The sequence below is a fragment of the Lissotriton vulgaris genome, chromosome 1_2 (assembly GCF_964263255.1).
Source record: "Lissotriton vulgaris chromosome 1_2, aLisVul1.2, whole genome shotgun sequence".
Classification (NCBI taxonomy): Eukaryota; Metazoa; Chordata; class Amphibia; order Caudata; family Salamandridae; genus Lissotriton; species Lissotriton vulgaris.
In genome coordinates, this window is record NC_141686.1 from 281,853,890 (window position 1) to 281,871,539 (window position 17,650).

General features: G+C 53.2%; 1 protein-coding gene across 7 annotated transcripts in view; it reads right to left on the bottom strand.

Moving 5' to 3' along the window:
* The window catches only part of SZT2 (SZT2 subunit of KICSTOR complex), a 1,033,029-nt gene that overhangs the window by 302,465 nt on the left and 712,914 nt on the right, over positions 1-17,650 (bottom strand). For all 7 annotated transcript variants that reach the window (XM_086953216.1, XM_086953214.1, XM_086953218.1 and 4 more), the window contains one exon: positions 16,850-17,025. In XM_086953216.1, coding sequence (XP_086809342.1) covers positions 16,850-17,025 — 176 coding nt within the window. The remainder of the gene's footprint in view (positions 1-16,849; positions 17,026-17,650) is intronic.

Genomic DNA, 17,650 nt, shown 5'->3' on the forward strand with positions numbered 1-17,650 from the left:
AACGCAACCTTCCAAGTTAAAAACTGGAGCTCACAGGAGTGCAGTGGCTCAAAGGGAGGACCCATCAGTCTCGTGAGAACCACATTGAGGTTCCATTCTGGAGCTGGTGGAGTCCGTGGTGGAATGACCCTTTTGAGTCCTTCCAGAAAGGCCTTGATAGCAGGGACCTTAAAGAGTGACAGGTGCTGCCTATTCTGGAGGTATGCTGCCATAGCAGACAGGTGAATGCGGATGGAAGAGTACGCTAGATTACATCGATACAGGTGAAAGAGGTAGCATATGATGTTTTGAATGGAAGCATCTAGCGGGTCAATGCTGTGGTCCACACAGTAGATGACAAACCTCTTCCATTTAGCCGCATAACAAGCTCTAGTAGTGGGCTTCCTTTCCTCCCGAATGATGTCCATGCAATCGGGAGGAAGATTAAGGTAGCCAAACTCTAGGACTTCAGGAGCCAGATCGCCAGGTTGAGCTGTTGCGGATCTGGGTGCTGAATGTCGCCATGGCTCTGCGTCAGAAGGCTGGGAGTGAGATGAAGCCTTTGATGCGGTACCACGGACAGTTCTAGAAACGTGGTGTACCATGGTTGGCGAGCCCACGTTGGAGCAACTAGGATGAGAGTCATCGAGTGTTGCCTGAGCTTGCGTGCCACCAGCGGTATCAGAGGTGCTGGGGGAAAAGCGTACGCAAATCTGCCTGACCAGTTCATCCACATCGCATTGCCCTGTGATTGGGGGTGTGGGAATCTGGCGGCGAAGCTTTGGCATTTTGCGTTCTCCTATGTGGCGAACAGGTCTATCTCTGGATGACCCCACCTTTGGAAGTACGGTTGGAGTACTGATGGATGTATCTCCCACTCGTGCATCTGATGGCTGTGCCTGCTGAGCAGATCTGCCATTTGATTGTCCTTGCCCGGGAGATGCTCTGCCATGAGGAAGATGTTCCTCTGAATGGCCCATTTCCACATGCTCTGAGCCAGATGAGACAGCTGTGGAGAGTGTGTGCCTCCCTGCTTCTGGATGTAGTACATGGCCGTCATGTTGTCCGTCCGGATCAACACGACCTTGTTGCACAGATGTACTTTGAACGCCTTTAAGGCCATGAAGATTGCCATCAGTTCCAACACATTGATGTGCATCTTCCTTTGCTGAAGTGTCCATAGTCCCTGCACAGTGTAGTGGAGTACATGCGCTCCCCATCCTTGGAGAGAGGCGTCCGTCGTCAGGATGATCTGTGGGACAGGCTCTTGGAAAGGTCGGCCCTTGCAAAGGTTTTGTGGATTCCACCAATGCAGAGAGTTGTATGCCCGACCGCTCACCAACACTAGGTCTGTCAGTTGCCCATGAGCCTGAGTCCACTGACGTGCAAGGCACTCCTGAAGCGGACGCATATGTAGTCTCGCGTGCGGGACAATGGAGATGCAGGAGGCCATCATGCCTATCAACTGCATGAACACCTTCGCTGGAAGCGAGTGTTGGGGTCTGAACCGTTGGATCAGCGCCTGGATACTGGCGATTCTCACTGAATTCGGCTGCGCAGTGGCTGCCAGAGTGTCGATTGTTGCGCCCAGATACTGTCGCACGTGGGCGGGCTGGAGATGGGACTTTGGGTAGTTCAGAGAGAATCCCAGATCGTGCAGGAGGTGAATGGTGCGTGACACGTGGTCCACGCACTGTTGTTCCGTCTTTGCTTGAATGAGCCAGTCGTCCAGGTATGGAAAGACGTGGACGTGCTGGCGACGGAGATGCGCTGCCACAGTCGCTAGGCATTTCGTGAATACTCTTGGTGCCGTGGTGACCCCGAATGGCAGGACTCTGAACTGGTAATGCTGGTCTAAGATCGTAAATCTGAGATACTTTCGGTGGGAAGGGTGCAGGGGAATATGAAAATATGCATCCTTCAGATCCAGCGTAGCTAGAAAGTCCCCCTGTTGAAGTAGGGGAAGCACCTGCTGCAATGTGAGCATATGGAAGTGCTCCGAATTGATGTACCAGTTCAAGGGCCTGAGGTCCAGGATCGGTCTGAGTGATCCGTCCTTTTTGGGGATCAAAAAATACAGGGAGTAAACCCCTGTTCCCCGCTCTTGCAATGGAACGAGCTCTATCGCCCCTTTTTGCAGCATGACCAGAACTTCTTGCTGCAACAAGGTCAAGTGCTCGCCGGACATAGCACGGCTTCTTGGCGGTATGTCCGGTGGAATGGACGTTAGTTCTAGACAGTACCCGTACTGGATAAGAGACCTCACCCACCTGTCCGTGGTGATGGACCTCCACGCCGGCAGGAACTGCTGGAGTCTCCCCCCGACAGGTGTCGTGTGATCGGGGGGCAGTGACAAGACGTCACTGCTTGTTGGTGGTGGTGGACCTGGAGCCATTGTTTCCACGTCCCCTGCCTTTGATATTATTGCCTCTGTAGCCACCCCTGCCCTTGTTGTTGTAATACGAGGTCTGGGTGTTACCCTTGTAGTATTGAGTGGACTGGGATGCCTGTCCCCTTGAGGTGCCTCTTGAATTGGAGCGGCGAAAGGAACCACCCCGAAACTGCTGGCTCTGCAAAGCCCCCATAGATTTGGCAGTTTCGGTGTCCTTTTTCATTTTTTCTAGGGAGGCATCCACCTCAGGGCCAAACAGATGGTCAGGATTCACTGTTTGACTCAATATCGTGGTTTGGATGTCGGGCTTGAACCCCGAGATTCGAAGCCAGGCATGGCGTCTAAGTAACACACTTGTATTGATAGCCCTTGAGGCAGTGTCTGCCACATCCAGGGCACATTTGATGGATGCATTCGTAATGAGTTTACCCTCCTGAATGAGCATCTCCCCCGCCTCCTTGTATTGGTCAGGCAAGTGTTGCAGAATGGCCTCTAATGTGTCATAATGGGCCCTATCATAACGTGCAAGCAGGGCTTGGGTGTTAGAGATCCTCCAGATGTTAGCTGCCTGTGCAGCAATGCGTTTGCCTGATGCCTCAAAGACCTTGGACTCTTTGTCTGGGGGAGGAGCGTCACCAGTAGTCTGCGAATTCGCCCTCTTCCGAGCGTTGGAAACCACCAGGGAGTCCAATGGCAAGTGTCCCTTAATATACGTGGGATCCGTGGGCGCCGCTTTATATTTCCTGTCGATGCGAGGGTTGACCACCCGCGCCCGGGTGGGCTCTTTGAAAACCTCCTGTGCATGTTTCAGCACCCCTTTAAGCATCGGTAGTGTCTTGACTTGCTTTTCGGCTACCGAGAAGGTGTCGAATAAGAAGTCCGCATCCACGGGGTCCGAGTGCAGTTCGACGTCATGGTTCGCTGCTGCTCTCTCAATTAAGGCATTGAAGGCCGCCGAGTCCTCTGTCGGGGACGTCTTAACGGCGAAAAGTTGAGCGTCCTGGCCCGACTGCGGGTCTTCTGCGTCGCCTCCTGCGGCCCAGGGCATATGCTCCTCTTCCGGATCCGAGTACGCAGGATAGGTGTACTCGGCATCTTCCTCGTCTGCATCAGGCGCAGGGGAATGCGCCGGCGAGTGTTCGAAGGCCTGTGGGGACACAGGTTCCATCAGAGCCGAAGAGTCCGCAGAGTACTTCTTGTTTCTGAGCGGAATCTTAAAAGGTTCCAAGGCCGGCTCCGACGTAATCTTTCGTTTGAGGAGCGACAATTTTCCGGTGTTGGCGTCGATGATCACCTCACGACGTTCCTCCACCGCAAGCGGTTGGAGCCGAAGCTTCGACACCACCAAGGCAGCTTTCGGCGTCAATACCTCCTTTGCGTGCCCTCCCTGTTTCGGCGCGAAGGCCTTCGGCGTCGACTTGGGTGGAAGGGTAAAACGAATGGGCGTCTGCTCTTTAGTAGGCTTAGGCGTGAGCGTAGGCGCTACGGTGTCCTGAGCAGGAACCTCAGTGGACTTCCGGATCCGCTGTAAGGAGTCCCCCACTTTTTTCGTAAAGGCTGCCGAGGGCTGAATCGGCTCAAGTGACCCCTCATCTTCGAGAGCCTGATCACCGGTAGACTTCTTCTTCGGCCCCGACGGCCCATGTCTAGTCGCGTCGTCAGCCTGACGTTTCCTCGGAACCGTCTTCGGGTCCACGACCCCCTTCGGCGCTGACGCAGCCGCGTCGGGGACCTTCGTCTTCGGCGCCGACCCAGAGGGCTTCGGGTCGGCCATTTTGGCGTCGGCCATTTTGGCGTGGCTCTTCAAGTCGGCCATTTTGGTCTTCTTGGAAGTTGACGCCTCCAGAACCTTCTTCACCAGCGCCACTTTCAGTTTCGGTTTCGCATCCGAGGGCGCGTGACCCGTTGGCTTCACTTTCGTTTTCTTCAACATAAGTGATGGCTTAGAAATGTCCGTGACCAGGCCCGTAGGCGGGGACGTAGGACTCATAGTTAGATCTTGGGTAAGGCCCGAAGGCGATCCCTCGACCTGGGCCGCATGAAGGGGAACAACCCCTGAGTCTGTATGGAGATGCTCTTCCTCCGAGCTATCTCCCATCGTGGCACAAGCCAGTTCGTCGTCCCCTACCTCGTCGGAGACTTCGTTACAGTCCTCCTCACCCGCGTCGTAGGGCTCCTCCTCGGACGCGGGCCCAGAGTCCGACCCTCGCCCGTCATCTCCCTCGACAGATTCCTGGAAGATGTCATCTGGTGGGGGTGCCGAAGCAGACAACTGAGCCTGGAGCCGATTGGCCCGGCGGATCTTTAAAGTCTTCTTGCTTCGGAACTTTGAACACGCCATACAGGTGTCCTCGCGGTGATCCGGTGACAAGCAGGTTTTGCACACAGGGTGCACGTCGAGGTGCGAATATTTGGAGTGACACAGCGGACACTTTTTGAACGGGGTCCGCTCCATAGCAAAGGGTGTAGTGTAGGCCCGTCCGCGCCGAAAGCACGTGGAAGGGCAGTAAGAGATCGGAGCTGAGAGTCAGATAGAGAACCCATACGCAACTATACCGACGCCCAGCCTAAAGACCTTTTGGTCTCGAGTATAAAGTAGAACAACTATCGGTTCCGACAGAGGGAACCGAAACGCATCCGAACCCAATGGCGGAAAAAAACAATCTGGGGATGGAGGCGATGCCCATGCGCACTGTAGTCCAGGGGAGGAGCCACCTATCTCGTGATACTTCGAAGACTCTTCCAGGACAACAATGTGCAATCATCCGGACCCAACACTAGGTGGCGGACTATGCACAGATATGAATTCAGCAGCCCACATGCCTCGAACCCGACATTTCACCCAAGTCTGCTGCACTTTCAGTGAAAGGCTGAGATTGTAGATATTGGAGCATCCTAGGCCACTCCAACCCTCAGATCCTGCCGTTCCTCCACTCTTGTGCCAGGTCTTCCCAGCTCCTTCGCCCACACCCAGAAGTTCTGTCACAAATACGACTCCTCTCCTCCCTCATACACACAAACCCAGCAGTTTCACCACAGTTCGGCCTCCTCTCTCTAGGCCACCGAGTACAATCAACTATAGACAAACAGGCGGTTTTTCGTTTTAATGTATGTCCAGATTTGTGTCGCAATGTATGGTGGTGCAGTGTATGACTGGGCGTTTGAGACCAAGTGAGTTGGGAAAGGAGCATGTATTGTATTGCACAGTCTTGAATACACTACCTCCTACAGGGACGCCTGCTGACTCTCCTCTTGATACTCTTCTGCAGGAGTAAATGCACAAGCCAGTTTTCATCGTAGTGCAAAATGCTAACTGAAATAGTTGCAATACAAATCGCATTTGCGAGAGATTAAGCTATTGCCATTGTAAATGACAATGCCATTCATTTATCTGTTTTCAAAACAAACACATAAATAAAAAGTTTGTCATTCACAATGCCAATAGCTCAAACTTTTCCAAAGGCGAAACCGTTGCATTGTAAATGCTTGTTTCCTCATTTGCTGTTATCGCCTGCTTCCCGTTTTCCCCCTTGTCCCGCCCACCATTCTCTCCATCTCTTAGTGCTGCTCTCCCCTTCCAGGACCGAGTTAATGAAGGCTGCAGCGCGACCCTTTGAATAGGCCCCAGGTCCAGCTCTCCTATGCTGCTGCACCGCTCTGCTTCCTCCCCGTATTTCTGAGTGCTTTCTCCTGCTTTTCCCTAATTTTTCACTGCTTTTTTCCTTAATTTTGTTAATTTCATCAGTTTTTCAGTGTGCTTTCTCCTGCTTTTGCCTCGTTCCTCACTGCTGTCTCATTCCTTTCCCCCTGCTTTTCAGCGTGTTTTCTCCCACTTCTCCCTTGTTTTTCACTGCTTTTTTACTTCTTTCTCCTCCTCTCAATTTTGTCCTGGAATGTTAGACACCATCTTGCACATACACAGCAATCAAGCCTTTTTTCACCAAACTACTCTAATCCTGTACATTTTACTAGCCTGGCACTAAACAACATAAGAAACGCTGATTATTCACTGCTAAAAAAAGGGAGATCCTTTAACACAGACTAACTATTGCTCCATTTCTCTTCTTTCTTTTCCCTTTAAGATCCTGAAAAAGAAGGTAACTCTTAACTCTCTGCCTTTATAGAATCCAGTTAGTTTCTATGCCTTTAAAGTTACATTGGGTCTGCACTTTTTAAATAAAGGAGGGCTTTGAGATTGAATGGAAGAGTTAGGTACCTGATGACTACAACACTCTTTTATATTAATTTTCAATATTTATTTAGCCATTCTGTCAAACGAATAATGCAATGCTTATATAGCAAACAAGTATAGTTGTTTCAGCGTGTAAATCATAGTTCAGGTGGCGTACATCGTTAGATAAGTATCATTAAAAATCATTTAAATTGTCGGGGTCAGAATCAGGAACAGAGGCAGAGTGCACACTTAGCACCTGACAGTTAATTTGTACCTTCCCATTCTACTCCATCACACTTCTGTCACTTACTTTTCTCCGTCCTTTAACAAACTTCTCAATTGGACCTTCACTCTGCGATAAAATAGTCATCTGAGACTCCCCTGTTACATCGGGTCAGGCAGAGTACCTCACATGCAGGCAAACCTCTCCTTCCAAAGCCCCAGATCCCACTCTGCATATGAATCCACTCTTCCCTGTTGATTTCATCCCTTCTCCAGGGCCGGCTCTAGGCTCATGGTGGCCCTGGGCAGGGAGCGTAGGTAGGGGGCCCGGAAGAGGGGGTCCGGGCGGGGCGGAGCGCGCAGGCCAGTAAAGAGGGGAGGGGGGTCAGGGAGTTTAGAAGTGGAAAGAGCCGGAGGCCGCCACATCCCTGCCAGGGGCCACCACGCAAATATGTATCCATCCTCAGAGGATTAATATATTAAGGCTATATATTGGCGTGGTGGCCCCTGGGGTTTGGTGGCCCTGTGCAGGTGCACAGCTTGCACATGCCTAGAGCCGGCCCTGCCTTCTCTGCCACGGCCCTTTCAACCATATCGCCACTCCCTGAGTGGAGGCCGGGCGGGTCCAGTGAAGCAAGTGTATGGCTATCCACCTCTAGCTAGTAACACCACCACATGTGCAGTTGTACCAATGTCGTCCAGCATACCTGGTAATACATATTTGTAAAACACAAACATATCTCCCCTTAAGGTCTCAAGGCGCTGTGGGGCATTGTGGAAATTAAGTGAGGTATTGCCCAGAGTCACATGGTGCTGAGCTGAGCTGCCGCGTGGGGATCGAACCGTGAGCCCGGCGCTACAGAGTCAGCAGCTCCGGCCGCTGTGCCACACCTCTTTGATTCCTGCAAGCTGTTACATGCCCAGGTCAAATCAAGAAACGTGGCCTTCCTCGCACACACCTAAGACCTAGAGGGGAGGACCATGAGCGGTCTCTGAGGTGTGAGAGAAGCGCAGGGAAGATGGTGAAAATGAGCCAGTCTAAAGCTAGCATTACTGGCCGCATCTCGCACCAGTGCACATCCCTGATCCGTTTGTTATCTGTGAGTGGGCCCGGGAGGTCAGCATCCCTCAGGCTATGCGCCTTACGTCTTTTGTCCCTTTTCAAGGCAACAGACAGAGGTGTGGCTCAATGATTAGAGCGGCAGACCCTGATGCAGATGTCTAGCCCGGGACCAGGGTTCAGTTCCCCGCCTCGGCGGGTCTTGGGCTCAAAATTCCACGGACCTGATAATTCTTGCCTCGGTGCCTATTCCAATCATGGAGCCCCACTCTGCAACTCTGGGAAATAGCTTGCTTAATCTCCACAACGGCCCCCACAACGCGAGGGATGCCTAGCCTCCACCTTGGGGGTGCCCAGGAGTGGACGCCTCACAGGGAAAGCCAGGATGGGTTCCACAGCGGTATTCGTACAAGCGCCTTGAGACCCTTGCGGGTGAATAGTGCACTATACAAGTATCAATTTACATTTTTACATTTTTACATGGCGCTGCCGGACACTGCATCAAGTATCGACTCCAATGTGTGGCTCTGCAAGTAAGTCTGTCCAAATCTCATGCACTATTCGAGGGAGTTTTGTAAACATGGATGAGCAGCTCCTGCCCCGGCTGCCAGTCTCACATCTTCACTACTAAGAAATGTGCCATCCATACAAAAGTCTGCAATTGTCTGGCAACCCCCTCTATCCATTGTCTTACGTCCATCACCCAATGCATCTGACGGAAGGGTCATAGTCATCAAACGTTCAGCGAATTGGCAAAAGAAGGTCACCTCAGGCCCTGTTTACTGCAAGCTTCGCGACACACAGCACCACAAATGAGCAATCCTCTCCTACATGGGAGCTGCTCATGAGATACGGCAAAGCACACTCCCCTCCACTAGTTTGTTCTCCAAGTTTGCTCCCTCGGAGCACCATTGTGCTGCATACTGGATGAATCTAGCAATATAATACAGCTGCATGTGTTTGGGAGTTGAAACCCTCCTTGTTCTCTAGCTATTTTCAGGTTCTCTATTTTGACTCTGCTTCTTTTGCCAGCCCATGCCAGAGAAATCAGGATGCTGTTCAGGAGCACCATTTTACTAAGGGCTATCCTGCCCGTAACCAACAGCGGTAGGGTATTCCAGAACTTTATGGATTCCCCAGACAATCCTGCTAATACTACACGTAGAGGAACATTAGTCCCCCCCAGGGTAACTCCAGTTCAGGAAGATGAATTAGCTCCCTCTCCACCAAACCGGCTGGGGAACCAGCGCCGTTTGGTTTTGATTAAACTAGGGATTCTGATGCAGCGCAAAATGAATTCCGCGCCTGCAGCAGAAAATGGTGGATGCCACATATGGACCAGGATCTCATCAGCATACACTGAAACAATAGGTGTATTATTTCCAATCCTATATACCCACTCCTGCACTGTGCCCCAGAAAATATATTGCCAAGGCAAAGAGGACTGGATACAGGGGGCTTGTAAATGTAAATGTTTTTGTACTTGTATAGCGCACAGATACCCGCAGTGGGTTTCCCGGCGCTTGTACGAATACCGCAAGGGAACCCTTCCTGGCTTTCCCTGTGAAGTGTCCACTCCTGGGCACCCCCATGGTGCAGACCAGGCATACCTCGCGTTGTGGGGGCCGTTGTGGAGACTAAGCAAGCTATTGCCCAGAGTTGCAGCGTGGGACCCATGATCACAATAGGCACCGAGGAGAGAATATCCGGTCAGTGGAATTAATGAGCCCGAGACCCGCCGGGGCAGGAATCGAACCCTGGTCCCTGGCCAGAGCTCTGCATCGAGGTCTGCCTGCTCCAACCATTGAGCCACACTTCTCCACTGGGGGCTTCCCTGACTTGTACCTCTTTGCATATCCCATTTCTCCAATACAAGGCCACCTGTGCAGACCTGGGCCACAGGCCTGGCATACAGCTGCTTCACCCATCTCAAAAACTGTGGTCTGAACCTCATTTTTCTCAGTACTGCCCAAAAATATTCCCGATTTAGGGTGTCAAAGGTTTCCTTAATGTCCTACACTACAAGAGCACCTTCCATCTCTTCACTTTGGGTCTTGTACAGAACATGAGAAAGTCTCTGAGGGTTCTTGTGGCCCGTTCCCAGCATAAACCCACATTGATCATCAACAATCAGTTGCATCATCACCCTGGTTTTGAAAATACATTCATATCTGCGTTCATCACTGCAGGGGTCTATACAATGCTCTCTTATTGGGACCTGGGGGTTCCCATCACACTTTACCCTGTCCTGGGATACCTGCATCACCCCTCACTGAGACTGAGAAGACTTGGTGTATTTCATCAGACTTCTATCCCCAGGCAAGTTGAATGGAGCCACTGGCTGGAAAGTACAACTCCTGTTTGGTATACTCCTGTCTCTGTCAAACAGAAGGCTTCTGCTTCTAGGGCTGTTGCTGGCTAAGCGATGCATTGCTATGAGCTGGCTGGTGTGGGAAAGTCCATTCTACAGATATTGGCTTAAAGTCATTTCAGAAAGGGTGGTGGCCGAGGAATTGCACATTAAGCACACTAGGAGGGAAGAGAAAGTGGACGATGACCTGCGGGCATAGGCGGTCATGCTGGCAGCCCTAAGGGACCCCGGATACGCAACCACAGTGAGGGTTTAAGATAAGTGGGGAGTTTGCGATGCATGATATGATAGCTTGTGAGCAGATACCTGAATTATAATGCATAATGACATTTTAAAGCTGTAGCTAATAGTAGAGTGACTACCATCTGCCTAACTAAAAGGCTTACTTTTGAAAGGTACTGTTATGGAGATACATGGAAAGGGAAACGGATAACTCTGATGATGGCACTGTCTACTCAACATGTGCGCACACTTGTAAGAGCGATGGGCTGCTGAGGAACGGTTTGATAACTAAAAAGCATATAACATCGAAACTGGACTTAAAGTATTCTGAATGCTACTGTAAAATTCAATAAAAACTATATACAAAAGAAAAATCAGACTTCTAACACAGTTCCTGTGAAGGCTCCATCACCATTTACCAAGCCCATCAATCCATACTTTCTTTGAAGGGCGTTCACCACAAACTGTACCCATGGATGCTGCCATTACTATTCCGTACTGTACCCCAAGAGCATCTGTCCTTACTGTGCCCTGGGAGACCCCATTACCAGATATTGTGCACTGCAAGATTCCCATCAAGCCTTCTCTTACCCCTGTCCAATCCTCCAGATTATGCCAACGGAGACTCTTGTCATAGCGCACAAGTTACTACTTGTGTAACGATATATCTGTAAGAGACATTAGTTAGTGATAGATTCCTTACCTTAGAATATCCCCAGGCGTCAGACTGGATCCGGAAACTTATGCGTAGCAGTACCCTTGCGCGTCGGTAGGCGTCATCTGCGGCTAGGGCCCTGAAAGGGGATGACCTTAACCCTAGATATCGGTCCGCAGAACGGGGAGGATGGGTGAGTCGGTAAGGAATCTATCACTAACTAATGTCTCTTACAGATATATCGTTACACAAGTAGTAACTTGTGCATCTGAAAGAGACACGTTAGTGATAGATTCCTTACCTTAGAATAGATACCCCAGCAATACCATCCCCGTGGTGGTGGGTCTGCGGACCAATATTTACACCAGAAAGTCCTGGAGAACGGAGCGGCCAAAGTAGCCGTCTCTCCGGACTTGACTATCCAGGCAGTAGTGCCTAGCAAACGTGTGCAACGAGGCCCACGTAGCTGCCTGGCAAATGTCCTGCAAGGGCACACCTCGGACCAAGGCAGTTGTAGTGGCCGTGGCTCGAGTGGAATGAGCCCGCAGCCCAACAGGTGGTTCCTTCTTAGCCAAGGAGTAACACGCCTGGATGCACATGATAATCCATCGAGAAATGGTCCTCTTGTGCACCGCTTTCCCTTTCTTAGCACCCGCGTACCCAACAAAGAGTTGATCATCCACCCGGAACTGGCGTGTGCGATCCAGATAGAACGAGAGCGCACGTTTTGGGTCCAGACGGTGGAGCCTCTCCTCCTCTCTCGAGGGGTGCGGAGGCGGAAAGAAGGTGGGCAATGTGATGGACTGCCCAATGTGGAAGGCCGTGACCACCTTTGGCAAGAAGGAGGGCCTAGTCCTCAAAACAACCTTGTCCGGATGGACTGAAAGGAAAGGAGGCTTACAAGAGAGGGCCTGGAGCTCACTCACTCTCCTGGTAGAGGTGATGGCTACCAGGAAGGCAGTCTTCAAAGAAAGAAGGCGAAGCGGACAGTTATGAAGTGGCTCAAAGGGAGCGCACATCAGGAATGTTAGAACCAGGTTCAAGTCCCACTGAGGCATCACGAAAGGAACCGGAGGAAAGGAATGAGTGATGCCTTTCAGAAATCTGTTCACTATAGGGGACTTGAACAAAGAAGGTTGGTCAGGCAGCCTCAAAAAGGCTGAAAGAGCAGAAAGATAGCCCTTGATAGTGCCCAGAGCAGAGCCCTGCCGGGCAAGAGAAAGAAGGAAGAGAAGGATCTCAGAGAGAGGGGCATTGAGGGGATCCACAGCCTTTGCTGTGCACCATGCCACAAATTTGTTCCACCTGCAGGCGTATACCGTTTTTGTGGAGGGACGCCTGGCTGCCAGAATGATGTTGCAAACTTCAGGAGGCAAGTCAAATGGCCTCAACTGTCGCCGCTCAATCTCCATGCATGGAGGTGGAGACTGGACAGGTTCGGGTGGAGGACCGTCCCCTGCTGCTGCGACAGAAGGTCCTCCTGAAGAGGCAGACGAACCGGGGGATCAACTAACATACTGAATAGCTCGGGATACCAGTACCTTCGTGCCCAGTCCGGAGCCACAAGGATGACTTGTGCCCGGTCGCGCTTGATCTTCTTCAGCACTCTGGGCAGAAGAGGTATAGGCGGAAAGGCGTACAACAGACCGCAGCTCCACTCGCGACGAAAAGCGTCTCCGAGCGAGTGCCGCCTTGGAAATTCCAATGCGCAGAACTGATGACATTGCGCGTTCTCTTCGGTGGCGAATAGATCTAACCAAGGCTCTCCCCAACGCAGAAAGAGGCCTTGCGCCACGTCCGAGTTCAGACGCCATTCGTGATCCATCATGCACCGACAGCTGAGTTCGTCCGCCCTGGCGTTCAGAGAACCTGCCAGGTGTTGAACCACCAGAGTCACGCCCTGATGTTCCAGCCATTGCCAGAGGCGCAGAGCCTCCTGGCATAGGGTCCACGACCCCACCCCGCCCTGTTTGTTGCAGTACCACATGGCGGTGGTGTTGTCCGTGAACACCTGCACTGCACTCCCTCGGACAGACGGGAGGAATGCTTTCAGTGCCAGACGAATCGCCCGCAGCTCCAACAGATTGATATGGAGCCGGGACTCCGCCGGAGACCAGAGCCCTCTGATCTCCGCCTCTCCCAAGTGGCCTCCCCAGCCCTGGAGGGACGCGTCCGTCACAACTACGTTTCTCCGGTTGGGGAAGGGAGAGGGATCTGCCGTTGACCCAATCGCGGTCCGTGAGCCACCACTGCAGCTGTCTCGCAGTGCCCTCCGAGATCAGGACATGGTCGGAAAGGTTGCCCCGGTGCTGGGCCCACTGAAACTTCAGGTCCCACTGCAGAGCCCGCATCCGCCACCGTGCGTGAAGCACCAGAAGGATGCAGGAGGCCATCAGCCCCAGAAGCTGCAGCGTCAGCCTGACCGAAACCCGGGATAACGGCCTGAAGATCGGAATCAGGGCCTGAATATCCCGGACTCGCTGTTCGGGCGGGTAAACCCGAAACTGCGCCGAGTCGAGAACCGCTCCGATGAAAAGGAGCTTCTGAGAGGGGCACAGGTGTGACTTCGGCACATTGATGGAAAATCCCAGCCTGTGCAGGAGATCCGCCGTAGTCTGGAGGTGGTTGACGACTGCCTGGGGCGAGCCGGCCTTCAACAACCAGTCGTCTAGGTAGGGGGAAGACTGAAACCCCTAACCTGCGCAGGTGAGCTGCGACCACCGCCATCACCTGCGTGAACACCCGTGGGGCGCAGGTAAGGCCGAAGGGGAGCACGGTAAACTGAAAGTGCTCGAGGCCTACCGTGAACCGCAGGTAACGCCGGTGGGCCGGCAGGACGGGGATGTGGAAATACGCATCCTGCAAGTCCAACGCTACCATCCAGTCTCCTGGGTCTAGGGCAGCCAAGACCTGAGCCAGTGTCAGCATTTTGAACTTCTCCTTCCGGAGGAAGCCGTTTACGTTCCTCAGATCCAAGATAGGGCGTAGGCCCCCTTTGCCCTTCTTGGGTACCAGGAAGTAGTGGGAGTAGCAACCACGACCTACTTCTGGCCCAGGAACGCGCTCGATGGCCCCCTTGGCCAAGAGGGCCGAAACTTCCTCCTGCAGGAGCCGCAAATGATCCCCCGATACGCGGTGGTGTTGCGGTGGCATGGCTTGAGGGGTCGTCTCGAAGGGGAGGGAGTAGCCCCTTCGGACGATCTGCAGCACCCACCTGTCCGAAGAACGACAGTTTGCGGCGAGTGGCTGGCGGCACGCGTGGGGACGCCCCTTCCTTGGCCACGAAAGGAGCGAAAGGCACCCACTTGCTGGCGCGGGCCGAGAGGCCCAAGGACTTGGCCGTAGCCCTGGAGTCCTTAAAGCGCTCAAGCGCGTGGTCTGCCTTGTCGCCAAAGAGGCGACGGCCATCGTTCGGCATGTCCATGAGGTTATTCTGGACATCAGCCAAGAAGTTGGCGGATCTGAGCCAGGCGCGGCGTCGAATCGCCACCGTCGTAGCCATCGCTCTGCCCAGCGAGTCAGTTGTATCCAGTTCGCACCTGATCGAGTACTTCGCTGCGTCCCGGCCCTCCACTAGGGCTTGGCCGAGTTTGGCCCGTACCTCCAACTGACACTCTGGCAGCACTTCCGCCACCGTTTCCCATATAGAATGGGTGTAACGGCCCAAGAGGCATGCGGTGTTGGAAGACCGCAGTCCTAAGCTAAGGGACGAGAATACCTTTTTGCCAAAGGCCTCGTACCTCTTGGATTCCCGGTCAGGGGGAGCCGACGGGAAGGCGGTCTGGGAGTTAGAGGCCTGGATAACCAGACTCTCGGGGGTGGGGTGGGTGGACAGGAAACATGGGTCGCCCAGAGCCGGGCGGTGGCGTCTGGCCACGTTCCTATCTACAGGCGAACCTGTAGCGGGCCTGGACCAAGTGCCCAACAGAACGTCCGACAAGGCCTCATTAAACGGCAGCAGAGGCTCCATGGAGCATGACTTAAGGACCTCAGTGAGGAGGTTAGTCCTCACGGCCGCGACGGGGAGCTCAAGGCCCAATGCCTTAGCAGCCCTCATCAACACCACACTATATGTCGCGCCCTCCTCCGAAGCCACGGAAGGAGGAGAGACAAATCCAGTGTCTGGAGAGGTGTCCAGGCCACTGGCCTCCCCAAGGTCTCCTGACCAGTCCATTGTAGACTGACATTCCCTTGTCAGAGGGTCCTCAGACCCCTCCCAATCCTCCTCTTCCCCCATCTCCTGAGACTCAGGGTCGTAAGCGAATGAGGATGGTTCATAGGGATGGAAATCCCCGAACGGCGTCGAGATCGGCACCGACAGGCGCCGTCCCGAAGCCGGAACCCATAGAGAGGAGGCATCGGGGACGGCGTCGGCCGGGGCCGACGCCGGAGTGGACACCACACGGACCGACCCCGGGGGGGTCGTAAGGTCCACCGGGGACGTTCCAGCGCCCGACGAGGGCCGAACGGCACCCTGCGGCGTCGGGCCCGAAGGCACCGACGACGCTGGAACCGTTGAACCCTGCGGCGCCGAGTCCGAGGGCAGCGGCGGCGTCGGGATCGTGGAGCCCTGCGGTGCCGGCGTCGAAGACGCCGGCGGCGTCGGGGCCGAAGCACCCGACGGCGTCGGGGTCGCATCCCCCGACCCACTAGGGCCCCCAGACGGGTTCACTGGGCCCGAAGGCGCCGCGGAACCCGTCGGAGAAGACAGGGACCTCATGGCCATGAGGAAGCGCTCTATCTCCTCCGGCGTCACGTTCAGCCCAGGGACCGGGGGGTATGGAGCCGGACGCGGCACCCACGACTCCTGAGGAGCCTCGTGGGCGGTGTCACCCGAACCCCTGGCCGCATCGCGCGAGCGTCGGGGGGAGTCGGAAGAGCGATGATGTCTCTTCGACTTCTTATGCTTCTTACCTGACGACTTGGACCCGGAGGAGTGGCGCCGACTCCCGGAGCTGTGACGGCTCCGCCCCCGCGACCTGTCCCTCGACCTCCCGTGGGACCGGGACCGAGACCTCACACGGCGCGGGGCCGACTGGCGGATCTCGAGTCGCCTGCGGGACCGCTCCCGCCTGGCCTTCCTCGAGAGGGCCCGACAGTCGGAGCAGGCCTCGTCGTCATGGTCGACGCCTAAACACGTGAGGCACAGGCGGTGCGGATCCGTAATCGACATGAGGCGTTCGCAACCGTCGCAGTGCTTGAAGCCGGGCATCCCTAATGGCACCGTCGGAGTCGTGAAGACTTCGAAATAGATCAAAAAGATCCAAAAAGTTAGTCAAAAAATGACTAGGGAACTGCTCTTTCCAGATCTGCGCTGGCTGGCGCAGAAAAAAGAAAAAGTGACGTCAGCACGCGGAGGCGGCGTCTAAGTACTCCGACGACGTCATCACGGCGCCCACGACGCCGACGACGGACGCGGAGCCGCAGACGACGCCTACCGACGCGCAAGGGTACTGCTACGCAAAACTTTCCGGATCCAGTCTGACGCCTGGGGATATTCTAAGGTAAGGAATCTATCACTAACGTGTCTCTTTCAGATATACAGTGCAATGCGACACTCCCATCACGATTTACTGTACTCACAACTAGCACCAATCTTTACTATGCCCTAGAAGGCTCCCTTCACCATGTACACATTACCATAATCCATTCACCGCCTACCGTGCCTCAGGTGGTTAACATTCTTCTTCATTGCGCCTCACATCACTATATATGTGTCTATGGAACGCTCCCATCATACCTTACAGATCCTAAAACAAATATAGTGGCGTTACCAGCATGTCCCAAAAGCTGCGCCGGCCCATCCTGCTGGGGGGTGTGATGACATCAGGGTTCCCAGCACCGGACATTGCTGTGGATGAGAACTGTAGTGGTCGTGGGCACAACTTCCCAGCACCTCCAACTGTGAGGGACAAGCCCTTTGTGTCCGACATGGTTCTCCTCAGGCGACCTGAAGAAACAAAATCCAGAGTTAAAAGGTGAAGGACCAGGACTGCTAAAGAGGCAGTGGGCTCTCACTTCCAACGGACTCAAAATTGACAAGCATTCCATCTATGGAGATGTGAAGTGTTTACATCACTAATCTCCTAAAAGGTGGTTGAAGGCAGTGAACAGAGTAACAACTCAATAGGCAATAAAAGTAAGAGATGGTATTTCTCAGAGTCGCTAGTCTGTCTCAGTACTGCTTTCCATCAATGTGCTGGCAATAAGGAGCGGGGCCTAAAAAAATCAACTTACTGGACATTTTCTCAATCCCCCTTGAATGATTTTTAAAAACTTATGATTAAAAGGTGCAAAGCCGCATCAGCCTTTTTTGATATTTCATCAGAATTTATTGGAATAAAAAACATTTACAGACACAAATATGGATCTACATTGCTTTGAAGTTCCAGAAAAGAAATTTCCATGATGGAAGCAAAAATCACTTGAAAAAACTAATATAATATCTGCAAATTATAAACTACACATTTTATTACCTTGATATAGAATAGAGGAAAAGCACAATCTCATGAACACTGAATTGGCCCTTCAGAAGTCTGAAAAGATACCCTTAAATTAATCAAAACTGAAATCTC